We start from the raw sequence: 26,373 nt of genomic DNA, 5'->3' as shown, positions 1-26,373 counted from the left end.
CTGCCCCCGTGGGTTTCGCAGGCCGTCGATTTCGTTGTTGCTAGGTGCCATTGAATCGGCTCTGATTCTTAGCACCCCTATTCATAGCGCCCACAGAAGGAACCGCCACCTGGTCTGTGCCACTGCACAACGGTCCGCATGTTTGAGCCCCTTGTCGCTGTGTCAATCCATCTTGAGGGCCTTCCTCTTTTTGGCTGCCCCTCTGCTTCACCACGCAGGCTACCACGATGCTTCTCCAGGGACTGGCCTCCCTGGTAACATACTCAAGGTAGGTGAGATGAAGTCTTGCCATCCTTGCTTCTCAGGAGCATGTGTCTGGACTTCTTCCAAGACAGGCTTGTTGGTTCTTCTGGCAGTCCGTGGTACTTTCAGTATTCTTTGCCAGCAGCGTAATTCCAATGTGTCAATACTTCTTTATGGGGGCAGAAAGTTTCGTGTTTCTCCCATGGAGCGGCTGGTGGCTTCCAACAACCTTGTGGTTGGCCACCCAATGCCACTAGAGTTCCAGAAGATTACAGCCTGGAAACCCGATGGGGCAGTTCCACTCCAACCCTCTAGGGGTGCTATGAGTCAGCGTCAACTGAAGAGTACATGAGTCAAAACCAAACACACTGCCGCCCGGTCAATTCCGACACTTAGTGGCCCGACAGGATAAAGTAGGACTGCTCCTTAAAGTTTCCAGGACTATACATCTTTAAAACAGAGAGTCTAATCTTTCTCCCTTGGAGCAGCTGGTGGATTCGAACTGCTCATTTTGAGTCTAGCGTAACCCACGACCCCACCAGGGTTCCACGACAGCAGGTCAAGCCAAAGAACTCACTGTCATCAAGTCAGTTCTGTCTCATAGCAACCCTGGAGGACAGAGCAGCACTGTGGATCTTTAGGAAAGCAGAAAGCCTCCTCTATCTTCCACTGGCATCACACCAAAACCAAACAAGCAAACCAAACAGCCAAGCTCACTGCCATCGAGTAGATTCAGATTCACAGCGACCCCATAAGGACAGAAAGCCCCGGCCCTGTGGGTTTCCAAGATTACAAATCTTTATGGGATTCCAAAGCCTCGTCTCTCTCCCATGGGGGTAACTGGTGGGTTCGAACTGCTGACCTTGAAGTTAGCAGCCCAAGGCATAACCCACTTGGCCAAGATGACACAGTCTGTTGAGAGACAAATCAGGATGCAATCCCCAGGACCTGGTCCAGAACCATCGCTCCCAACACACCTTCCATCATCACGGTGTTGCTGGCGAGAAAAGAAAAGGGGTGGGTGGGGTTGGGAGGAGTAGTGGTAAGAGCAATACCGGGTGATGGTTACTGAAGAGAAGGGAGAGAAGCGGCCCAGTTTCCCGAGTCTCCGAGACTCCCCGGCAAGCACAGCTTTGCATCGCTGCTGGGTTGGGTCGCCTCGTGGTATCTGGGATGAGAACACCAGGGCAGCTGCTAGATCGTCCTCGTGCCGAAGGTGTTTCTCGTGATGGCTGGTGCTGGAAATGTACCCACCGCAGCAGCTCGCTCGAAGCCAGGGAGGTTGGCGCCGGTCCTGCCTCCATGCAAAGCTTGTGCAGATCAGCAGGATCTGAGGCCAAGTGACAGAGCCCAAGTGCTTTGATCGTTCTTCCTGCAATCTGGATTTTCTCTCCTTCCAAAAGCCTTCCGATGGGTGTTTTCCTAAGGAGCCATTCCCACCGTTTCCACACGCTCTATAACTCCCATGAGGCTCATTGGCTTGAATCGTCCCTGACCCACCCCTCCTCTGCACACCTGCTACAGAAACCAAGAGTGGGGTGTGTGTGTGTGTGTGAGAGAGAGAGAGAGAGAGAGAGAGAGAGAGAGAGAGAGAGAGAGAGAGAGAGATCCTGAATCCACCCAGCTCGTTGTAGCTGTTGGAGACTCCAGTGGTGGGAACACAGCTCATGAGCTCAGCGGCTAGCTGTGGAGTTAGAGGTTGGAGCCCACCCAGAGGCACCTCCAAAGAAAGGTCTGGCCACTTGCTTCAGAAAAATCTGCTAGGAGAACCCTACAGAGCACAGCTCTCCTCTGATGTACATGGGATGACCAGGAGTCAGGGCCAACCCTCCGGCCCCTGGGGGTGGCGGTGGCAGTCACACTTGTCCTGGGCTTTCTGTCCTCACTCCACCAGCATTGCAACCAGTGGCCAGCACTCTCTGAGCACTGAGCAGGCATCCAAGGACGCAGCAAAGTCTCTGCGTGGGTGATCTCAATGGCCCTCAGAAGGGACTCACAGTGCTGGTGCCAGGATTCAAAGCCAAGTCCCAGAGTGTGGGCATATCGAGGATGGCGACCCCCTTTTACAGATGAAGAAACAGAGGCTAAGAAAAAGATCATTGCCACGAGCAGAGACCTCAGGGCCTGTTGCCCGTTTCTTGCTTTGTTTGTTTAAATCAACAGCAAACCATGTCGAACATTTGCCTCCGAGGATGATTGCTGGTGTCAAGTGAGGCCACGCTGGTGCTGCCTCATCCCTATGGCAGCCGACACCCTTGAGTCCGTTCTCGACTTGCTCTCCCACCCTGGAAGCTCACCCTCCAGCTCTGTATCCGACAGTAGTCTCTTGTGACCCATAAGGTCTTCCCTGGCTAGTGTTTTGGAAGTGATTGGCAGGCCTTTCTTCCTAGTCTTGGTCTGGAGGCACGGCTGAATCCCGTCCACCACGGGTGAGCCCTGCTGGCCTTGGAAACACCACTGGCATCGTTTCCAAGATCACAGCAACCCACACGTCACCGCGGTGTACTGCGGGCCGCTGGCAGTCAGGGCGGTGGTGGCCAGTTTGTTGCTGACATGGCAACCGCCACGGGGCAGAGTAGAAGGGTGTTCCACAGGAGTTTCCAGACAGTGAACTTTGGGAACCAGATTGGCAGGCCTATCTTCCGAGGCACCTCTGGGTACGTTCGAACCACCATCCTTTTGGCTAGTAGTTGAGCAGAGCGCTTCACCATGTCTGTGGGCAGATTCTGCTATGAGCGGCTGAGCAATAGCTTTAGGCCCCACGCTCAGGGTGCGCTAAGCCAACCTTGGGGCCAGGAGGCTGCCAGGTGGTCTTTTTCTGCCTGGCGGTCTTCCCCGAGCGGCTGGAAACCAAATGTGAACATGCGTTTCCCCTGGCAGAACAGCTTCCCGCCAGGCGAAGGCCTTGCTGAGAACACCTCCTCCTTTGCTGAGAAACCAGTTCCCAGGCCCGAGTGTTCCCTTGCACGTGAAACCCAGATCTTGCGAGTTTGCTGCTGTTTTCCCTGCTGCTCTGACAGCTCCGCGTCCCCGCTTGTCGGCAGGAAGTTTTGCAGCTCTCAGGAGGGAGGGAGGATCCTCGTGAAGCAGATGCCTGGGCGCAGTCAAGGGATTTATGTGGTAAAAACTCGCCCCCATTCAGCGAACCCTTACCGACCTGTCCACCCAGTGAGGGGCCGCCTGGAGGGAACCTTGGGCGTCGCTCCTACAGGTAGTGAGCCTCCCTCCACTGGAGGCATCCAGGGAGTGGCTGCAAACCCCTGGGGGACAGTGTGAGCAGGGTTTTGAAGGTCTCTCTGTCAGCTTCCAGATCTCACACTGAGCTTTGTGGCTGACGGAGAGATGACCTAGACAGTCCTGATGTTCAAGAAATTCTGAATTTAGTGGAAATGAAAAACCTAAATCCAAATACCAAAAATGCTTACACACACACACACACACACACACACACACAGCTACAGGACAACTCATGGACAATTTCCACACGCTTTTTGCAGCCCCTGGTAGAGGATCCCTAGTGGCACAGTGGGTTAAGCACTGGGCCGCTCACTGCAAGGCCAGCAGTGTGGCCCACCCACTGCTCCCTGGGAGAAGGGTGTGGCACCCTGCTTCTGTAATGCTGCCTGGCCCAGGAAGCCCTGTGAGCCATTCTCCTGGGTCCTGCTTGGTCACCAGCGTTTGACCCCACGTGGCTGCTGAAGGGGTTGTCATTTTTATTGTGCTGGGCCAAGTGTGGCATCACCGAGATGAAGCAGAGGAGACCTGGATGCCCAGGTGTCATGTTCAGGCCTCTCCACACATGCTCAGTGTGGTTTTGACCTCAGTTTCCTCCTTTGTGAAGTGGGCTGGTTGAACGCACCCATCACTAAGTCCCCTGGGAGTCCCGAAAGTGAACTGATGCGTGAGGGCGTCTGGGGTGGGCTGGAGACGGGCTGCTGAAGCAGGCACTATTATTGATAGCCCTCTCACTCGGGACGGAGCTTCAGCCCTGCCCTGCAGAAACACACCCGACGAATGATTTATTATGGTAATGGACGTCTGTACCTACTCATTCTTTATCCCCTGTTGCTTGTGGCATGAGAAACACGCACACACACACACACACACACACACACACATCAGCTCAGCGCTGTTCGGTTTGGTCCTGCACCAGGAGTGTCCTGGTCACAGGCTGGGTGTCTTGGTCAAGGACCCACTTGGGCTTGCGGACTAATATACACAACAAGAAAGCCCACACCAACAAGCCCCCAACTCACTGCCATCTAACTGATTCTGACTCACACTGACCCTTTTACAGGGCAGAGGAGAACTGCCACCGGCGGGGGACCCTGAGACTGTAAATCTTCACAGGAGTGGAAAGCCTCATCTTTGTCCCAAGGAGTGGCTGGTGGGTTTGAACTGCTGACCATGCGGTGAACAGGCCGAGGTGTCACCCACTGTGCCACGAGGGCTCCTTTTGCACAGCAGCAGTAGGGAAGTTGAGGTCGCTGGGGCCTAACAGTCCAAAGCCGTTACCACCCTCAGACCTGCGGCCTCAGCAGAGGCTGGAAGCCCAGGCGAGGCCTGGGGTCCCTGGCAGGGCAGCGGCCACAGTCAGACAGGGCTACGGCAGAGCTCTGGCAGGCAGGAGGCGGACAAGATCCCACCTTCTCCTTCTCGCCCTCTCCCGGTGCCTGCCAGAGGGGGCCCTTAAGTCTAGTCTGTTGAAACTCACAGTAACCCTCTAGGACAGAGTGGCATTGTCCCATTAGGGTTTCTAAGCTGGGGCACAGTAGTTAAAGCGCTTAACTGTTAACCAGAAGGTCAGGGTTTCCACCCTGACCAGACCAGCGGCTCCATGGGAGAAAGATGTGATCCGCTCCCATAAAGGTTACAGCTTGGGAACCCCCTGGGGGCAGTTCTACTCTGCCCTACAGGATCGACGTGTCTGCTTCAGAACCAGTAGGTGAGGAATCTTTACGAAAGCACAGGGCCAGCTTTCTCCTGCAGACTCACGGTGAATTCAAACTGCCTGCCTCCTGGTGAGCTTAACCAGAGTGCCACCGTGACTCCTCCTCACAGGGGAAGGGATCAGGCCAGGCTGCAGTGGTGAAAGGTGGGGAGTCAGGGCCCACTAGGGCATCCACCTCACTTTACTCCAGACCGGGGCTCAGTCACCGGACGGCTCCAGGCCTGCCCGGCCACCAGGGTCTTCCTCCCTCCCCAGCTCTGTTCTCTCCTGCCACAGTCACACTTCCCTCCACAGCTGCAGTGCTTTCACGGGCACATGCTTAACAAGCTCCCTGCCCGCCAGGCCTGCAAAGAAGCTCCTCTGGCCCCTCCCGGGAAGCAGCGGAGAGCAGCTGGACCAGATGCAAACACTCAAGAAGCACCAGTTCAGAGCCCAGCTGCGCCCCGTGCTGGCCAGGCTCCCCTGCTTCTCTGAGACCTGGCTCTTCCCATCTGGAGGATGGGGACAGCGCTGCCCAATGGTCAACTGTTGATATTAGGTGCTGTCCGTCAATCCAGGCTCTTGATGACCCCAGGCCCAAGAGAAGGAAATACTGCCCAGTCTGTTGCCATCCCCTGATCGGTTGCAGATCAAACGCTGTTCCATTGTGACCCCTGGGGTTTTTGTGGCTGGTTGTTGGGTAGAGCTAGCTCTCCAGGCCTTTCTTCCTAGCCCATCTTAGTCTGGCAGCTATACTGGCAGAACGCGATGCTCAGCCTGGAGTTCTCGTGGCATAGAGGTCATGCGTTGGGCGACTAACCTCAAGATCAGTAGTTTGAAACCACCAGCCACTTGGCGGGCAAAAGATGAGGCTTGATTCTCCTGTAAAGAGTCAGTCTCAGAAACTCCCAGGGGGCAAGTCTACCCTGTCCCACAGGCTCACTATGAGTCGGCATCGATTTGATGGCAGTGCGTCGGGTTTGATTTTGGTTGTGCTCGGTCTGCTTGTCAGTTAATCTTTTCAACAGCCCTAGTGATCTAGCCTCTCCATTTCACAGACAAGAAAGGCCGAGGCTATAAGAGGTGAAGTAGTTGACCCATGGTCCAAGGAACAAACTCAAAGGGGCAGGCACAGGATTGTCTCATTTACAAAGCCCCTAAAGCCAACCAAGCAGGAGCCTTGGGAGGCGAAGGAGATAGTTAAACACTCTCCTGCTAACCCGGAGGTTTGGCAGAACCCACCCAGAAGCACTTGGAGGCAAAGCCTGGCCATCGGAGTCCAAAGGTCCCAGCCTTGAAGAGTCTGTGGAGCAGGGTCACCACGCGTTGGGATCGACTTGATGGCAACCCGTTGGGGACTTGGGGGTTGTGTTACTGATCTGAGGTCCAAATGAAATAATGGGTAGAGAAGTCTCCTGCCCCGTGCTTCCCAGGAGGAAGTGCTCCACATGCCATGTCTGCGCTCCCTAGCTCCCTCCTCCCCCCCCCAACAGGGGTGAAATTCTTGGGAATAGCACCTACTTTCCCACCTAGCCAGCTGCCAGACCTAAATGTTTGCTATTTGGTAAAGAAACCGCATGTTGCTGTTACCACCGTGTACCAACCAGGCACCTGCAGAATTAGGAGACACAAGAGAAAACCCAGTCAGGAGGAGGGGAACTTTACTACAGGCAACCTTGGAGACGCAGAGTGTCACGGACAGTCATTCATTCATTCTCCCAATACCCATGGAGTCCACTCCTCGCGGTGGAGTCCGCTCTGCTCAAGGCCTGGGGCAGAGACTGTGCGAAGTAGGGAAAGCAGAAACACAATCGATTCATTACAACCGGATGTGATAAAGACTGCAGCAGCGATAGGAGAGGCAGCCCAAGGTGCTGTCTAGCCTCAGTTCTACCCAGGTACACCAGCCCTATGGGAAGACTAAACAAAAGGGAAATAATAACTTTGATATGTGGTGGTTGGCGATTCCCCTGGTGTAAATACTCCACCCGAGTCGATTTCAAGCTGCAATAGCATGAAGTCTTTGAAGATGGAGCTGAGAAAGGAATCGAACCCTCTAGCTGGGACAGACATCTCTACCATGTCATGGCCATGTCTGGGCATCTGGGTGCTCCAGCCCACCAACAAGCCTCTTTCCGCTTCCTCAGAGGCACAATGTCTTCTCTGGGGCGAGGGCCACCAGAGGAGAGACTGTTCCCATAGCCTGGACATCGACCCCCCCACCGCCGACCTTCTTACCTTCTGGCTCCTTGTCCTTCGAGTCTGAGTTTTAGCACCACTTCCACACCAAAGTCTTCCTTGACCCCTCCTCCCTGCAAGCCCATCACACCAAGCCAGTTCTGGCTCCAAGCGGAGTGGCTCCAAAGGGTTTCTGGGCCATAATCTTATGGCAGCAGATCACCAGGCCTCTCTTCAGTAGTCCCATTGCCGTGTCCAACCCTCTAGCCTTTGGGTTAGTCGTCAAGTATAAACCATTTGACACCCAGGGACTTTTCTTGACCGACCACCCGCCAGCCTAGGTCTAAAACAGTGTCTCCTTAAGTGGAGGATACTGCTCTCTGGGGGCAAGGGGCGCTGGAACAATAGATTATGAACAATAGTCAAAGTCACTGCCATCGAGTCAATGCCGACTCATGGAGACCCTATAGGAAAGGATAGAACTTCCCCAGTGGGTTTCAGAGATGGCACCTCTTTAAGGGAGTAGAAACTCCATCTTTCTGCTGAGGAGTGACTGGTGGTTTTGAACCACTGACCTTGAGAATCACAGCCCAACTCATAACCACTACACCACCGGTGCTCAAACGGTTTGAATTGCTGGCGGGGGATGGGTGTGTTGCTGAGTATATTTGGCCAAATAAGTTCGGGAGCCTACAATCCAAAACTATCAACAACCCCCCCCCCCCAATCCCACTTCACTGCAATCAAGTCAATGTTGACTCCTAGCACCCTTATAGGACAGGGTAGAACTGCCCCTATGGGTTTCCAAGACTGTCGCTCTTCACTGGAGTGGAGAGCCCCACCATTCTCCCAACAAGTGCCTGGTGGTTTTGAACTGCTGACCTTGCTGACTGCAGCTCAACTCGTAACCACAGTGCCACCAGGGCCCCTCTTACAGTCCAAAGCCTTTGCTAAATGTGCTCTAAGAATGTTCCTCTCCACTGCATCTCTGATGGGAGTGTGTGACCAGTTAATACAGTGGTTCTCCACCTTCCTAATGCCACGGCCCTTTAATACAGTCCCTCATGTTGTGGTGACCCCCCTTCCTAACCATAAAATTATTTTCATTGCTACTTCATAAATGTAATTTTGCTACTATTATGAATCAGGTGACTCCTGTGAAAGGGTCGTTTGACCCCCAAAGGGGTTGCGACCACAGGTTGAGAACCACTGAGGTAATAGTTTCTCTCTCTCTCTCTCTCTCTCTCTCTCTCTCTCTCTCTCTCTCTCTCTCTCCCCACTCTTATGAGAGTGTCCCAGCCCTATACCCACCTGTCCGACAGGGCTTCTAAACCTGCAGCTCTTTACCGAAGCAGACTGTCACATGTCTCCCTTCAAGTGACTGGTGGGTTCGAACCTGTGACCATTCAGTTAGCGGCTGAGCACTTAACCATCCCACTGACACTTCTACTCTCTAGTGCCCTCTATTGAGCAGAAGTCCCCAACAGATAGCAGCTCTCGGCACACGGCCCGGCGTAGAGCAGGTGTGCTCCAATGTGCTTTGTGGGAATGCTGAAGGAGTGAGCGTGGATGACTGAGCCGGGCCCTGCTGGATGAGCAGGACTTTGTAGGGTGAAGAAGGGGAGGAGACATGGACAAAGGCATGGACAGACGTGGGAGCCTGCAGAGTGCAATCAGGAACGACAGGAAAGGGGGTCATGTGCTATGACTTGAACTTGAGGTACCTAGCAGGAAAGAGACGAGGAAGGTACACTGGACCAGTTTCGGGGCAGGGTTTATGCTCCAGGCCAAGGCAGTCTCACCAACCCCAATTTTCTGTGAAGAAGACCAAAGCTGGAGAGGTGAGGATCTGAGGGGGCTGGGGGTGGGGGATAGCAGGGCCCAGGCTTGGTGTAGCGCAGATGAGAGATGTGGGGTTCTTCTCTGGTCCAGGTGCATCTTCAGATTAGAACCTGGGCCCTCTGCTGTCTGCTGAGCTAAGGCTCTGGGTAGTGTCTGTGTAACCAGTGAGCAAGGTAACCAGATGTCCGTGTGTTTCCTGATTCATCTGAAGTGAACAGTGTCCCATTTTCCCACAGCATCCACCTTTGGAATCAAAGCCTCTTTTCAAACGTACATGCCTTGACTACTCAATCAGCAAGTAAGCACAAACAAATCTGTGCTTGACTTGCTTCCTGAGTACTCAGCCCTTGACTCTGGAGGGCTTCAAATTGGTTCATCCTGGTTTGACTGCCCCTTCCCCCCACATCTGCTGAGAATTTGCATTTCCACCCCACACATACTGAATCAGAAGCTACATTTTAACAAGACCCCCTGGTGATTCTTAATGTCCTTTGGGATTCAGTATATCTGGGGTGGAAAGGCAGTGGGTCAGACACTTGGAAGCCGTGGGTAGGAAGCTCAGGGCCATGGCTCAGGGTCAAAGTCTAGTTAGTGTTGGTGCTGGGAATTCAACTTCTAGAGGTTGATTCCTGGAAACACAGCATCAGGAGCCAGTGTCCTCACTCTCCACTCAAGTGACTCCTCAGTGTCCTCATCACGGAGTCGCCTCTGCATTTCAGAATGATGGGGACTTCTAACAGTGTCATCATCATGACCTCCAGCCCAATGCCAGGTGACCTGTCTGTGTACAGCAGACCCGAACGCTGCCCGGTGCTGCCCCAGCCCCACAGTCAGCTGCAGGCCAGACCACTGCGTCTCTCGGGTTTTCACGGGCTGAATGGCATAGCTCACCAGGTCTTTTCTTCCTAGTGCGTCTTAGTCTGGAAGTTCGCTGGAACCTGTTTGCCAGCACAGTGACACGCAAGCTTCTACTGACAGACACGTAGTGGCCGCACTTGAGGTCCATTGGCTGGGAGTGAAAGCCAGGTCTCCCCCGTGGGAGGGGAGCATTCTCCCAGTGAACCACCGCTGTCTCAGCAGAGTCGGGACAAATAACACGGCCTGCTGTGACAACACCCTACATTTCCTTGGCTGGACGGAAAGGCTTTAATCACTTGTTCCCAGCACAACCCACTGAAGGCCAGTGGGGGTGGGAAAGGAGTTCTGCTCCACAGAAATGCAGAGTTCTGCGCTCCTCCCACCTACCTGGTAGCTCAGTCTCCCCTGGGGTCTCAGAGCTGGCCTTCAGGTAAGGGGAGAGGGAGAGGGAGCCTGAAGAAGCTCTTCAGCCCAGAGACACCAAGTCTCACTGCTGTTCACATTCCATTGGCAAGAACTAGTCATGTGTCATCCCTCCCCACCCCCACCGCCCCCAGTTAGATGCTGGGGCCTGGGAGTCTGTCCCAAGGCCCGGACTCCAGTGGCCATCGAGCTAGTCTCTGCTAACTAGGCTGGAGCACAGATCCTGGGTCCTTGCCCTGTCAGTAGCCTGAGCCCTCCCTCCTCCTCCCACCCCCATTTATGCTCCTCCGCCACCCTCCCTCCTGGGAGGAAAACCCAGGCCTTGCCAAACCACCGCCTCCTCTGAGGGTGGGCGGGTGGTGACATAATCCTCTTCCCGTTTGTTGCCTCTTGGAAACCAGACGCTGGAGGAAAACCAAGTCCACTTTGATTTTTCTCCCTGTTCCCTTCCCAGTCCTTCCCGGGATACATTTAGCCAGCCCTCGCCTTGAATGCCAGTGCCCAGGATACCCACTTGCGGCTGGCCAAGTCGACGTCAGGGCATGTTCCTCCGTTGGCAGTCTTGGCCCTGTCCCAAGCACCTGTGACCTACGCAGCTCCCAGCACAGCCCCTCGGACATCAGTTGCCATGTCTCTGAGACACGAGGCCGGCGTTCTTCTCTGTCAAAGCTGGAACACAGACTCAGATGTTGTGAAACTCACGGGGTGGGTGCCAATGGTCTGAACCCAAATCCCAATGAAACCATCACTGTCGAATTGGTCCCACGCCCGTGGGACCGCAGGAATTAGTTACAGAGCCAGACTGGAGGCTCCAGAGAACTTTTCTTGACTGCCATCATGGTAGAAGCAAACCTCCAGTCCTTTCTTCCTCACTACCATAGAGGGGGTGCCCCCAAACTAACTCACTGCCATCAAGTCGATTCCAACTCATAGAGACCCTGTAGGACAGAATAGAACTGCCAAGTAGGCGTCCAAGAATATAACTCTTTATAGGAGCAGAAAGCCTCATCTGTCTCCCATAGAGAGGTTGGTGGTTTTGAACTGCTGACCTTTCATTTAGAAGCCCATTCTCTAACTCACTCTGTGACTAGGGCTCCAAAAGCAAACAATTTACAGCCCTGGTCCAGCACTGACTAACTGGAACCAGAGGCCTCTGCAAAACAGAAGTAGTTGTAGCCATGTGAGGATTCGGACTGGAAGTGACAGCTCTCCTACGAACCCAGCACAGTGCCTGTCCCCAGCAACCAAGGCAGGGAAGGCAGGGAGGCACCAGCCTTTGAGTCCCAGCCAGTTGGGTGAGTGGAGATGAGTCACTTCACGCCCTTGGAGCCTCAGTAGAAATGCAGGCTGATGGCATGGTGAAGGGAGGAGAGGGGTCTGAAGGTCGGGGGGGGGAGGGCGGGGTACACATGGTTAAGACGCTGGAAAAGACTACAACAGAAATGTGAGAAGGTCCCACCTACCCAAAGACATCTCGCAAGAAGGTCCTGCCATCCACTTCTGAAAACGCAGCCTCAACGAACAGTTCTTTTGTGACTCCTGGGGCTGCCGCTGCAGACCAGGCAATCACCACAAGCGTGCCCTGCAGCGAGGACAGCAGCCAAGAGCCTCTATTGTGTTCCAAGTCCCAGGCTCAGTCCCGGATGTGTGTGCTTTGCAGTCAAGTCCCGTTGCAGGCTCCGACGTCCATTTCAAGAGGTTAATGCCGGCCACACATGAACCTCCGAGAGGTTAATATTGACCTCGGGTGGCACAACTGGTAAGCAGCAGAGCCAGGAATCGAACCCTGTGGGGTGCAGAGCCTGGGGCCCTGCCGTGATGGGCACGGGCGCTCAGACTGGCAGAGATGATGAAGCTTGGAGCCTGCACTTGTTCTAACTGTAGTACACTTCTGAACCACTTGGGGGAGACAATTGTACAGGCAGGTTCCAGATCAGGCCAGAGGTGCGGGCGAAGGGCCTGCAAATGGACCTTTGGAATGCCATCCTCACACAGGGGCCATGGGAGCCGTCCGCCAGGGGTGCTGGGTACCTGAGGCTCACAGAGCCCATTCTGAATCAGAGCAACCCGCGGCTCTGCAGCCAGTTTCCTTTCTCCTTCCGAGGTCTGCAGGGCAGATCCTAGCTTCACCTTCAAGTCACACCCATTCTGAGTAAATGCATCCATTGCAGTCCCCTGCGCGCACCTTCGTTAAATCTTTGAGGCGGTTAAATCTTTACGGAAGCAGGGTGCCTCTCTTTGTCTCCCCCACAGCAGCTGGTGGCTTCCAACCTCCGGCTTTGCAGTTAGCAGCCCCGTGCTTAGCCTGCGGTGCCACCAGGGATCCTGCCCAGGTCTCTAGCACACCATAAAGGTTTGGGACAAAGACAGGCGCCCTCAGCCTTTTGCTCCGGTTTCTGGTTTCCAGGTTTGCCAAGTACTTCAAGACGGAGAACGGCCAAGAGTACCGCACGCTCCTGAAGGCTTTTGGCATCCGATTCGACGTGCTGGTGTACGGCAACGTGAGTGCAGGGGGGCCGCACAAGCGCAGTGCGGGGGTGGGGGCGGGAGGATCCTGGCACCCGTCTCCTGAGACCCGATGAGCCCCGAGTCCTGCCACTGTTGCGTTCTCAGGCCCTTGGCTGCCCCATCTCCCACCTCCTCACCTGTACCACCAAGAAGGCTTGCCCACCCACCAAGGGCTGCTCCTATTCTGGAGGCTCAGGCTGAGGCTCCCAGTCCAGCCTCTGCCCCTCACCTTGGACTTCACTTGTGCACGTAGGCGGGCAAGTTCAACATCATCCCCACCATCATCAGCGCTGTGGCAGCCTTCACCTCTGTCGGAGTGGTGAGTGCAGAGGCCGTGGGGCCCAGCTGGCACAGGTGGGCAGGGGGCCGGGTGAGCGTGATGTCCTGCCTCTGCCTGGAAAGTGGAAATCTCAACCCCTGGTGCTTCCGTCTCCACCACCTCCCTGCTACTTTATCCCTGGCTTAAATACCTCCAGACATGGGGAGCTCATTACCTTCCAGAGCAGCCGGGGCAAGAAACAGTGCCCTGCTGATGAGGTGGGGACATGGCTCATCTCCCCAGGGATCCTGCTTCCATGCACCCCTCCACATCGTGGTGGTCTGGTCGCCCCCGCAGCTGGGAAGGCAGGCCTTGAAGACACCCTACAGGATTGCCCCAGGCCCCTTGTCTGCTTGCTGGCTGTCAGGGAAGTTTTTCTGCCACCACCCCTTCCTTGCCACCCTCCTCCCCCCACCCCAGCAGCAGGAAGAATCTGTCTCCCTCCCTCCTCCAGGGGACTGTCCTCTGTGACATCATCCTGCTCAACTTCCTCAAGGGGGCTGACCAATACAAAGCCAAGAAATTCGAGGAGGTGAGCTCTCTGGCGGCATTGGATCTCAATGTGTATTTGGGGTCCCAAGAACTGATTTGGCCAAAACTGGGCTATTCAGATACACTTTAGGGGTCTCTGTGGGCCACCACTGCCCACATCTCCCAGGGCACATCCTACTGGGGGGTTGATCTACTAGGCTTCTGTGTCCCCTCGAGGTGGGTGGAGGGTCTCAAGAGCACACAACGTGCTCTAGCCCCACTCTGCGCACGCAGGGGGCTCCCCGCCATGACGTGCAATGGGAGGACTCTGCCCAGAGAGCTGAGAATGCTCATCTTCCCCCACAGGTGAATGAGACCACGCTGAAGGTCACAGCATCCTCGAACCCTGTGTACCCCAGCGACCAGACCCCGGAGGAGAAGCAGTCCACGGACTCAGGGGCCTACTCCATCGGCCACTAGTGTGCTTTCCCCAGGCCCCATTTTCACCCTCGGACTCCAGGCCTCCCAGCAGAGAACCTGCCAGGACCCAGGTGTCTGGGCCTCCCAGTGCTATGGCAGACAGGTTCCTCTCCCTGCCTTGCTTCCTCCCTCCCTGCTTTCCAGGTCCCCAGTGCAGCCACACCTGAGCTGTCCCCATTCTGAAGCATAGAGATGTCATGAGATAACCATAGCTGTAGTGAGTGGCCTCCGGGCCTACCCTCAGGGCATTCCCAGGCTAGGTGCATTCAGGCACCCTATCTCCTTTCATCCTTAGAATAACCCTGCCAGGTAGATGTTTGTTCCCTAGTTTTTAAAGATAAACCAAGGCTCAGAGAGACAGAACGATTTGCCCAACACCACACAGCCAGGAAATGTGAGAGCTGGGATAGGAATCCAGGTCTGTCTGACATTGTCACGCCGACCCAACCCCAGAGGAAAGGATGAGCTCCCAGCATCTACCTCTGCTGCTTCAGCATTGTCCACTCCGACTGTGACTAAGTCCACCCTGACTGTGGCCAAGTCCGCATGGCCACGGCCAAGTCCATGCTTTGCCCAAGAGTTCTGACTCCATCTGCGGGGGATCGTTAGGTAGCAGTGCGGGGTCCCATCTCTCATTGGAGGGTCCAGCTTCAGGACAAAACTGGAGGTCCACAGAGGCCTCATAAGGTGGCCGTCTGATCATGTTAAAAGCTCACAAGCCACAAAAACCTCGACCAACCCTCTTGTTGACAGAAGAGCGAACTGAGGGCGGAGACAGGGAAGCTACTTGTCAATGTCATATAGCTAGGAACCAAAAGAGACCCCAGTGGTCCTCCCTCTTGGGGCAGGAGGCCAGAGCAGGGCCAGCTGCCTCACAGATGGAGAGCAGACCCCTCCTGGAGGGTACAAGGGAATGGGGAAAGGAGACGACAGGTGGGCCCTCAAGCAGATCTGACCCCAATGATCCCCACTCAAGGGGAGAAGGGGTGAGACCTCCACATACTGTCCATCAGTCCTCCCTCCACCCAGAGCCCCATCCCCGGGGTGGGGGCACAGCATTGCCCCAGGGTCCACCTCGGTCAGACCTCCAGGCTCACTTTGTCCACCTAAGGTATCAGAGACAACAGCATCATGGTCCTAAACTGGGAGCCCGCTCCCCCCCACCCCGGGCCTCCCTGGTGAGTCCAGATCTCAGAACTGCTCACAGGAGAGGGGATCCAGCCAGCTGCATCCTGGAGAGATCCCATCCCCCTGAACCTTGCCTGTCCTCCAGCCTCACGCTCTCAGGTCCCCAGAGAGCAAGAGCCCCTCCTCACTCTGCGGCAAGTGTGTGCGCTCATGTGCCAGTCCGTGCCAGGCGTCTTGCCTGTGTCGGAACTCCCGCACCATTTCTGGGTGCTGGGGCTGAGGGCTAGTTCGTGTAATAACAGCAGCTACCTTGTCTCTGTGCATCTGTGGTGTACTGGCCTGGGCACAGCGAGCAACGTAATCACAAGGCCCCACACACTCGCCCTGGTCAGGCTGCTGTTCTCCACTACTAATCCTGTTGGATGGAAATTAGAACGGGAACCGCCTCCCTTTCCTCACACCCCACAGTTCCTGCCATCCCTCGGTGTGACGCTGGCATTTACAGGGTTCACCAAGCACCAGGCTTGCCACCTTGCAGCCGCTGTCTAATTCTACCCTCGTTTTACAGAAGAAGAGAGGGAGGAGGCTTGGTTGGGCAAGGTTAAGAACCACAAACGATAGAGTACCCAATGCTCTGGTCCTCGGTGTACTAACAAGTAAACACCACCTCAAGTTTTCCCAGCTGTAAGCCCCTGCATGCTGTACCCCGTTCCTGGATTTATTTACAGGAATTCCAAATGCACGGCCAGCAAGTTGATTCCTACTCGTAGCAAGCCCCGGGAGTGTAGTGGGTTATATCTTGGGCTGTGACCATATGGTTGGCAGTTCAAAACCACCACGTGCTGGTCAGGAGAAAGATGAGGCTTTCTACTTTCATAGAGTTGCAGTCTCAGAAGCCCAGAGGGACGGTTCTGCTTTGTCCTACAGGGTAGCTATGGGTTGGATGCATTTACAGTGTAGGTAAAATACACATATAGCTACATGGCGCATAGAACAAGACAACGTAGCAAGTAAAGACACAGTAAACTCCATCTCAAGGATTCATAGACAAAGTAGGCCATAGAGCCCTCTCTACCGATAGCTATGCCTTCTGAGACACATGGCTCCTAGAGGAGTTATTGCAGGTAAACTGAGGACTGGAGGGCATGGGGGATCCTTTGAACACCTGGTCAGTGATTGGCTTCGATCCCTTCCTACCGTTTTCTAATGGCCACAATACAGTTGGATGATACAGAGCCCAACTTTACTGCAAGGGACACTGGGAAATAGAGTGTTTGAGAAACTGGTGAACACAGCCCGGTCTTTTCATCATGACTTCCTTTCCAATGGCGTCATGTCTCCACTCAGGTCCAACCGGAGTTCTTCATACGTGTCCTTTTTATGTTCGTCTCACAAAAGTTTGTGGTCAGCAAGCACAATCGCTCTCCTTGTGTAAGAACAGGTCACCCTCTCAGAGCTTCTCCTCCTGGGACCAGCTGCTTTCCACTCAAGGGCTGCTCAACATTCAAAGGCAAAGCCATGACGATAGAATGTTGAGTTCTAGACCCAGTAACAGACTCGGAGCATGTGAAAGACAGTCGCCTTGCCTCCTCCTAGCTGCTACAAGCAAATGTCAGCGTGAAGGGAGTAAGGGCTTGCTCTCGACCCCATCTCTCTCCCAGGTGTGGCCGGGGAGGATGCTGCACCACTGGGCTGACCTGAATGAATTCCTACGCAGAGCTTCCCCTCCCACCCCACAGCCAGAGTCCACGGTTTTGTCAGAAGCAAATAAAACATCAGGAATTGCTTTCTTGAAGTGTTCGCCTGGGTGGGGATCTGACCCCCTCTGTCAAGCCCCAGCATCGGTGAGGGTCACAGCAGTGCCAGGATCCATTGTCCTGTTGGCAGGGACATGTTGTTGCTATGAATTGCCACCAATTCCATTCCAGAGTAGAGTAGCCCTACTCCCCAGGGATCAGGGCTGTAACCTTTGAGAAGCAGAGTCCCAGGTCTGTCTTCTAAGCACCTCTGGGTGGGTTTGACCTCTTCAGCCTTTTGAGTGCGTAACAGTGTATGCCCCTCAGACATTCCTCAGATTCAGGCACACGAGGGTGCAAGCTTGACACAGATGTACACACTCATAGACACAGACACACAAGCTTAGAAGTACACACTCAGGTGTAGAACACACACGTGCACGCTGACTCACATAGATTCGTTCACATCTGTATGCACATTTACACACCTCTGTGTAGATCTCCATGTACACAAGGGTCCACGCGTATGCAGTGATGGGCTAACATGAACACATCAGACACTGATACACACTTGTTTATGTGCATACACAGAAATCCTTGGGCATTCTCCCTGGACCCCAGGAAGAACGACATCCCCAAGAAGCCTCCCTCACACATAGACTCCCCACCCCCCCAACCCTGGGCTCTCAGTCTCTGAACACCATGATGGTCTGACCCTCCTGCCTCATCCTCCCACGTCCTGCCTGGAGACTGCCATCCACCAAGAGGGAGTTTAGAGCATTTTCTCTTTGAACGTCCTCGGAGTCTGAGCAAGTGGGGTCAGGGAAAGCTTGGGAACTAAGGGGCTGTAGATCCAGGAGTGGGAGCCCGGGCCTCCCTTGACCCCAAAGCTCTAGGGTGGGAGGCACACCCCCCTGAGAATATGGTCCCTCCTTGGAGATGGACTGGGAGTCTGGGAGAGGAGATGGCCGCCCTCCCAGGACTGGACCCCGCACACATCTCCAAATAAGCAGGGGGCTTTGATCTCTGGGAGAGCCCAACACACTATCCTTTCTCCCCCTTGCACGTGTGTCTCCGGCTGAGATCGCACTGCCTCACCGCATCACGCATCAGCTCCATCACCAACGTTTTGGAATGCCACCACCCCACATACCCGCTAAGCTGACTCCAGAGCAGCAGGGTCATTAACTCACGGCTACCCAGGGAGGCGAGCTGACTTCCACAGGCCACCCGCCAGTTCCTCGGGACCCCCTCCAGGTGGCGCTGCTGAGGCATGGCCCTGTACCCCTCCACTCTGCTGGGGGCCAGGCTCCCTCATTGCCCTGCTCTGAATGCCCAGCCCTGGGGAGGGCACGCTCCCAGGGTCTCCTCGCCGCGGCAGACTGAAGACACGAGAGCCAGTGCGCGCTGTGAGAAGTCTGGATTTATTACCAGGAAAAGCAGGAGGAGGAGCCAGAGCCCAGGGTGGGGCAGGCCGGGCCAGGAGTGCCTGAAGGGAGGGGGCGGCGCGAGAGGGTCTCAGCGCCTCTGGCTTACTTGGAGCAGACGAAGGGCAGGCGTCTTCTGCATGGAGTTCGTTGCCATTGGCCCCCTAGCGGGAGGGGACAGTTTGTCAGCTGCCAATGTGTGAGGGCCCCTCCCCTTCTTCCCTGCTCAGGTCCCTCCTCTGCCCCCTTCCCCTGCCATCATCGTTACTTCTCAGGCCCCTGACCAGCTAAGGGTTCCAGGAGGCAGGCAGTGCCCTAAGTGCTGTCATGTGAATCCTCACTGCCTTCATGCCCATAACACAGATGAGGAAACTGAGGCTCCGTGGAGGTGACTGTGTCTCACTCCAGCACAGAGGGTCTTAGCCGCACTGCCAAAGTCCCCCACATTGGGCACCCTACTGTTGCCCACATCTGTTCACAGCTGGCACCCTGTCAGCCACCCACATCTCCCCTTGGTGCCCCCGCCACATCTTATCTGATCCCGTCTGTCACTTCAGTCCCTCACAATGTCACCGTCATATCAGAGGAGGACCCAGACCTGCCCAGGAGGATGGGGAGCCCCTGCACAATCCTCCAGGGATGCACTCATCACCCACATTTGACTGAGGACTACCTCCATCTCAGGCCCCCTCCCAAGCAGCTGTTGGGTCTTCCAGGTAGGATGACGGTGTAAATTTGGAGAAGGGGTGTCCAGGCACCTCAAAAGGACAGTCCTCCTTGCCACCCTCCTTGCCCCCCCCCCCCCCCGGTGACCACAGTGACTCACCTCTAATGCTTAAGGCCACACATCTACCTCGCCCACACCGCGGCTGTCCTGATGCCCAGTTTGAGTAATTCCAGCAGCTCCTATCGATCCAGCGAAACCTATTACTCTAGAGAATTGGAAGTCCTGGGTCAGAGGACAGAGATGGGAAGAGGCAGGCAGATCCAGAAAGCCTAGGATGTGACCACTGTTGGCTCCTTTCACTCAGAACAGATTCTCTAGAGTCCTATCCCCGAGGGCTTGTGGGTTAAGACAATGAACGGCCAGTCCGTGTACCCAATCGCCCCATGGTGTAGGCATCTTCAACTTTACTGAGTGAACACATTTACTGTTAGTAGAAAGCAGATTCTGACTCAGGTGATCTGGAGTGGAACCCAAGATCCTGCCTTTCTTAGCAAGGTCCCAGGTGATTACTGCTACTGCTGGTTTCTTGGTAGAATGTAGGGTAATAAAGGGAAACAGATCTGGTTCAGCTGGGATGTTCTGAGAAAAGGCACCCCTTTAATTGATGAGAAAAGTGAGGCTCTGATCTTCAGGGGTCTATTGGTAAATGTTTCCCACCAACTCTCCAGGAAGATAAGAAGGCAGGGAGCGGGAGCGTGGGATGTTGACTTGTGGCAACCACCAATTCCTTCGGTGTAGATATTCCCACCACGGAGGCTTCCAAACTCCGAGCATGAAGTCACGGAGTTGGAAGAGATGCACACGGTCCCCAGGCCAGTACAAACCAGCCCCAGCCCATCTCTGTCTGCTGCTCTCAAGACACACCCGCAGCTGGTCTGAGACGTGGCAGCAGCACGGGTTCCCGCAGTCGTTCAGAAAACACTCTGGGACCCAGGACTTGGCCCCTCACTTACGCAGCCTTTCTTGATGGCTCCAATCCACACCTGGCACAGGTTGAGCCCACTGACTGCACATCGAATCCGGGAGTTGAAGCTGGAGTTATGGATGGAGACGAGGCTGCCTCTATAGCACTTCCGGCAGACCCTCTGCAGAGAGAAGAGGGCATGATGGGAAGAGGTGGGGTGGAGAGGTCACCTTCTGTCTTCTGTTGCTGAGTCTCCAGGAGAGAGATCCATTTCCTTTTCCGGTCAGAAATTGGAAACCTACTGGCTCTCTTCAACCCCACCTCCTGCTCCTTATCAGTTGTCAGGATATTGGTGGCCACCCGTTATTGAGAGTTACCATCTCTCAGGGGCCATTCCAAATGCTGCTTAAATACAGTGCCATGTCATCTGCCTGCAACTCGGAGAGGCTGCTCCTGACTCGCTCCACTTTACCGAGGAAACCACTCAAGCTGGGCAGGGCGAGGTGACCTCTCCAGGTGACACAGTCAATGAAAGGCAGACCACAGGTCTAACATGCAGCTCTGACACCAAATCCTATTGTTTTCAATCATTGTTTCACAACGAGTAGATCTTGCTCAAACAGTTTCATCACAACCTGCAAATTTTTAAAAATGCAAACTTCGGGTCCCACACTTTTTGTCATCGAGTTGATTCTGACTCATAGGGACCTTATAGGACAAGGTAGAACTGCCCCTGTGGGTTTCCAAGACTAATTCTTTACAAGAGTAGGAAGTCTTGTCTTTCTCCCACAGAGCAGCTGGTGGTTTTGAAGTGCTGACCTTGCAGTTGGAAACACAATGAGTAAACCCTACACCTCCAGGAATCCCCGACCCCATAATCACTGCCATCGAGTCAAGGTTGACTCATAGAAATCTCCTGTGGGCTTCTGAGTCTATAACTGCTTACAGGAGTAGAAAGCCCAGCCATTCTTTTTTGGAGCAGCTGATAGTTTTGAACTGCCGACTACGCAGTTCACAGCCCATCACCAGGGCTCCACAGGTCCCACACTAGACCTACTAAACCAGAAATGGTGGGCGCAGAGCTCTGAAACTTGACCACCAGGTAATTCCGATTCATTCTAGACTTTGACAACTGGAAATGTACATGAAAAGAGCCCTGGTAGTGCACTGAATTAAGCATCAGACTTGCTAACCTCAAGGTTCATTGTTTAAGCTCACCAACTGATCCACGAGGGGGTGGGGTGGACAGACTTTAGATGCCCTTGTAATGGTTTGCCGTCTTGGAAATCCTAAGGAGTATTCCTACATTGTCCTTTAGGGTTACTATAAGTCAGAATCAACAGGATGGCAGCGAGTTGGTTTTCATGTAAGTGAAAGGGCAGCAGACAGTTCAGTTCACTCCCTTCTCTTCCCCCAGATACTCTGAGGTAGCCTCGCGGCCACTTACCCGAGCATTTGTAAATGTCCTGCGAGTTTTCACCACCCGGAAACTACAAGTTTTGCACTCAGAGCTTCCCAGTACTAGAGCTGTGTCTTCTTCTTTGGGGCATTCCAAGTCCTCGTCGAAGGCCTCTGAGTCAGAATCTAGGGGCTCATCGTCCTCAGGGAGTTCTTCATTCTCAGAAGTCGCACACTCCTCCCCCTCTGATGGAATTTCCTTCTCAGGGAGGGCCGACTCTCCCTCCTGCTCCCCCGAGCCTTCCAGATCCCGGCTCAAGTCTGCCACCTCCTTTGGCTGCTCCAGGTTGGGGGCATCATTCTCTGAGAAAAGAGTCGGCCGGTAAAACTTACCACAAAGCCCAGTGCAGGTTTATTCCAGGACCTCGGACAGCTCACAAGGTCCCAACCTAGGGACTCCACTTGGCACTCAGGCTAGAAGACACCTCTGGTCTTGGATGACGAGACTTCTCTCGATTGACACCTGCTAATGTATTATGCGATCCTGATGCCTGGTTGACACCACAAGTGGGTGTCTGCTGGAAGTGGCTGTGAGAAAGAAGCTGGGGGCAATTCCCAATCCTGAACAGAAACTTCAGGTCACAGGTCTGAGTTCAGGAGACATTTAACCAGGAATAGGCTGGGTCAACTACTGAGGGGGGATTATGGCCCTGCCCTGACGGGGGAGTAGAAGGGAAAAGGATGGATGAGGTGAGGCGGGGAGGACTTACTCAGATGAAGAGCAGAAATTGGCCCCAACAAGAGAAGCAGCAGGATCGGAGGACACTTCATAGCTCCCGAGTCTTGTGGCAAAGACAAATGCCACCTTGCCTCTTTGGGGATTGTCCTGGTGTGCCAAGCACACTTCCTGGAACACAGTGAAAAGAAAAAGTATGCTTAATTAATTGATTGATTGGTTGATCAGGGACAAACGAGAAAGCTTTTTTTTTTTTTTTTTTTAGTCTTCCTCCCTTGAACAGAGCCCTGAACTGAACCTCCAGGGAAAGGCTGTGGGCGATGGGAAGCTCTTGTCCCCGGAAGTGCCATCTCTACTCCCAAGAAAACACGCAGCCCAGACCATGCCCTGAGGGATGCACAGGCTCTGGCGGAGAGCTCAGTTCATCCAGTCAATGTGATCCTCTGGTGTTGCCCATCAATGCCCACCTTCCTCCCAGGTGCTGACTTCCTCCTCCCTGGGTATCCCGGATGTACTCACCCCTCTCCGAGTCTGAGACCTCCCCTCAAGGGCTCTCTGCCTGCTGTGCACCACAGACACCCTTTATACTGGGTGTTTGGGGAAGTGGAAAGCGGCCCCTATGATTTCCCCAAGCTGTGGTCATGCAGTGGAGCTGATAACAAGAAATTTGTTCACTCTCTTCAACTCTGGTGCGGCTCCTTCTGCAGCTTGCTGCCCTCTGGGACCCGTATGTCCTAGTTTGCTCCAGAAGGCACAACTGACCCTAGTTTTCTGTAAAGTGCTGCTGGAGCAGCTTAACTCCAGGAGAAGCTTCCCACTGGTCCACATCCTGGGAAATGAAGTAGAGAATCACAGGGAGGTAACAGGGATCAGTGAGAGAGGAGGGAGGAAGCGGAAAGGAGTCCTGACCCTCCCGGTCCCTTACATGGACCAGGTGCTTCCTCACCACAGCCCTGAGTCTTCTCCTCCACCTCAACTCCAAAAGAACAGGATTGTCCACACTTCACAGAGGAGAAAAAGGGGACTCACAGACAAAGTGGCCTGCCAAGGTCAAACAGAAAGGAGGGGGCGGATTTCTAAATGTTTTGAGCTCCAAGATCTCCTCTCTCTTTGCCTGTCTATCCCTCCTGTATTCCTTCTTTCTAACCCCCTCTCCCTCTCCTCCTGAATGCATAACAAGTTCTTTGATCCTTTTTGCTGTAGATCAAGACTTTTAGGATCACATCATTCTTTCTCCTTGGACTCTGTCCTGTGCGTGGGTAGGATGCTTTCCAGCATCCTAGTCTCAACCCACTGATGTCAGGAGCACCTCCCCCGAGTCGTGAGCCTTAAAAACATCTCTGAACCTGGCCAAATGTCCCTGGGAGGCAAAACAGCTGGTTGAGGATCGTGGATCTAGCACATGCCATTCTGCCTAATCCTCAAGGCATGTCCTCAGGACTGGCAAGAAGGCAGTGACTGGAATGAGAACCAGAGTCCTTGAAACACTGTGATCCACTTTCCCAGCTACTCAGCCCCATCTCTCCGCAGACCTCTACCACCACCTGAGCCAAGTCAAGGGTGCAGGGAGGGAGGCACCTGCCTCAGATACAAAGCATAACAGAGCCACAAAAATGCAGTGTTCAAGGAAAAAAGAATATTTAATGCATAAGGTCTTGTAGAATGGAATAGAAAGAAAAACCAGATATTTATGAGGGACAGATATCAAACTAGGCTCGCCCATTATCTCACATACATGACAGCCCAGGTAACTGGCCTAATATCACCTTAGTGCTTCTTGTTTATCTCCAAGGAACTCTGCTGGCACAGTTGGTAAAGTGCTCTACTACTAACAGAAAGGTTGGTGGTTCCAATCCACCAGCCGATGTGTGGGAGAAGGGGATGACAGTACTATTTCTGTAATTATTTGCAACCTCGGAAATCCTATGGGGCATTTCAATGCTGTCCTGTAGTGTTGTCATGAGTTCGAATCGACTCAATAGCACTGGGAGTGGGTTCTATATCCTACTTTGTTGAGTTGTGCTTGGGGCACTGTAGCCTGGAAGCAGCCACGTCACAACAGTTGGGCTCTATTTGCTTGGAGTAGCAGAAGAAGAGGAAGAGGAAGGAAACGCAGGAAGCGTGAACATGTGCCTAATTATTCCGTGAACACACGCCTCCTTGACTGTGAAACCTGAAGAACGAGATGTTACTTGCCTACCATAATGGAATCTTTTGATCTTTTAATCTGGTCCAAAAGGCTGAGTATGCACAACCGATTTCCAACTTCTGTAGAATCCTCTTGGTGTCATGGAGACTGACTGCATGGATCCCAAAATTGCTGCCCTGAGATCATCATTAAAACGTCAAGTAAAATCTTCCCCTGAAGTCTTGTTTAAGTGGATTGATTCGATCAATAATGTTTGCCTGAAACCGTGTGCCCTTTGAAGGACTACCTACATGGGACTGAACTGATGACACCAATTCCAAAATTTAGATCGGAAGTTCAAGGGTCCAGGAGCTCACGTCGATGGGGAGTGAACAAGTCTAAAGGGCAGAGTGAGAAGCGTTGCACACTTGATGAATGGAATCCGTGCTACAGACTTGAACGCGCAGAAATTGTTGAATCGGTGTGGTTTGCTGTGTATACTTTCAACAACAAAGAACACTGGAAAGACGAATGTAACCGCCCAAGTGCCAGCAAAATTCACTACAGTCCGGCAAAAGGCAGGCAGCATTGAGTCTTTCATTTCTGTGGATCTCTCTGCTGAGACCCGAGGGGCAGTCAGGGGGTGACTCAACTCTGTGACATCCTGGCTGGGCAGTGTGCATTTGTTCTCCCTGTTCAAGGCTGGCCCGCCAGGGCTCAGGACACCAGGGAGCTCAGAGGATGCGCAGGTTTGGATTCCTCGCCTATTTTCTTCTCCTCTCCTCTCCTCTCCTCTCCCCAAGGGCCCTCAAATGGAGAAGTAGGTGGGAGGCCACTTCTGGGCCAATTGCAGAGTAACGGCTCTCACCATTATCTATCTCTCCACCCAACGGACCCTGAGCTTATCTACCTGACGGTGGGGTGATTGCCAATTCCAGGGACCCTGAACGTGGTTTCACAATTTCAAACTTCACTTTTCTAGTGGGAGAGATAGTGAAAGGCTAGCCCCACTCCTCTTTACTCTCCACTATCCTGGGACCCTGTGTGGGGGCCATTTTGCAGGAGGGATGAGATGCCCAAGAAGGTCAGCTACTCTCCTGAGCCTGCACCACAATGAACTCTGCGCATATCGTCTCATTCGAATGTCCCCATTTCACTGGTGAGGAAATAGCCCCTCAGAGTTTAAAGGAGTTGCCCTAGATCACAAGTTAGAGACAGGCCTAAACCAGGCCTTCTGACTCCCTATTTACGTGCTAGTTGCCTTCTTCTAGGCCCGTTTCAATGACCGCCCTCCCTTCCAACCTCGCTCTCTCATGTCCACTCAACTGTCTCTGCACACAAACACATCCCTTAGTTATGTGGTCCAATGACTTCCAGCCACCTTAGTGGTTGAGTTGAATCCAGAGTGGGCATAAAAAAGTACCATCTGATATATAAACCTTCATCTAATTCATAATTTAATGGATTGAATAAGAAACTTTGAAATAATGAAAGAAAGCAGTGAGTATTGATTGAGCTCTTACAATGTGCTCTGCGGCACCTGAGGGGCTCCAGGTGTTTCAAGTTCAAGGTATGATCCCCAAGGCTTAGTTAACATCTTGGGAGAGGGAAAATGCACGCACGGGTCTATGTCTGGGGCTGTAAAGCCAGTCCTCTCCTTTCCTAATTTTCTTGTTTACATTTTGTTTACTTGTTTACATAACTTGTTTACATGTGGGTTAATTCTTAAAACTTATCCTATAAAATGCACTGTGGAGTGGACAGCTCATAATTTTTTTAATGCTTTATTGTGAACAGGGTGAAAGTTTACATGGCAAGCGTTTTCCATTCATCAGTCCAAAGATGTTGTTTGATGTCATTGATTGAAACATCACTGACCCTACTTCTTGCCCATTTCCATCCCTCTTTCTTTCTAACTCCTTTGAAGGTTGTCCTTG

General features: G+C 53.6%; 2 protein-coding genes across 2 annotated transcripts in view; one reads left to right on the top strand and one right to left on the bottom strand.

Moving 5' to 3' along the window:
- P2RX3 (purinergic receptor P2X 3) overlaps nucleotides 1–14,252 on the top strand; it is a 34,326-nt gene extending 20,074 nt beyond the window's left edge. Inside the window, exons 9-12 of the mRNA XM_075548116.1 lie at nucleotides 12,882–12,975; nucleotides 13,236–13,301; nucleotides 13,756–13,833; nucleotides 14,139–14,252. Coding sequence (XP_075404231.1) covers nucleotides 12,882–12,975; nucleotides 13,236–13,301; nucleotides 13,756–13,833; nucleotides 14,139–14,252 — 352 coding nt within the window. The remainder of the gene's footprint in view (nucleotides 1–12,881; nucleotides 12,976–13,235; nucleotides 13,302–13,755; nucleotides 13,834–14,138) is intronic.
- A 4,396-nt stretch (nucleotides 14,253–18,648) lies between these two features.
- LOC142445666 (proteoglycan 3-like) lies at nucleotides 18,649–22,403 on the bottom strand. Its single transcript, XM_075547608.1, has 5 exons — nucleotides 22,343–22,403; nucleotides 21,622–21,935; nucleotides 20,224–20,355; nucleotides 19,370–19,475; nucleotides 18,649–18,707 (listed from the first exon to the last, which is right to left on the bottom strand). The coding sequence occupies exons 1-5, from the start codon at nucleotides 22,401–22,403 to the stop codon at nucleotides 18,649–18,651; spliced, it is 672 nt and encodes a 223-aa protein (XP_075403723.1).
- Between the last annotated feature and the right edge of the window lie 3,970 nt (nucleotides 22,404–26,373).

The sequence above is a fragment of the Tenrec ecaudatus genome, chromosome 4 (genome assembly GCF_050624435.1).
Source record: "Tenrec ecaudatus isolate mTenEca1 chromosome 4, mTenEca1.hap1, whole genome shotgun sequence".
Classification (NCBI taxonomy): Eukaryota; Metazoa; Chordata; class Mammalia; order Afrosoricida; family Tenrecidae; genus Tenrec; species Tenrec ecaudatus.
This window is presented reverse-complemented; position numbering and strand designations above follow the sequence as displayed.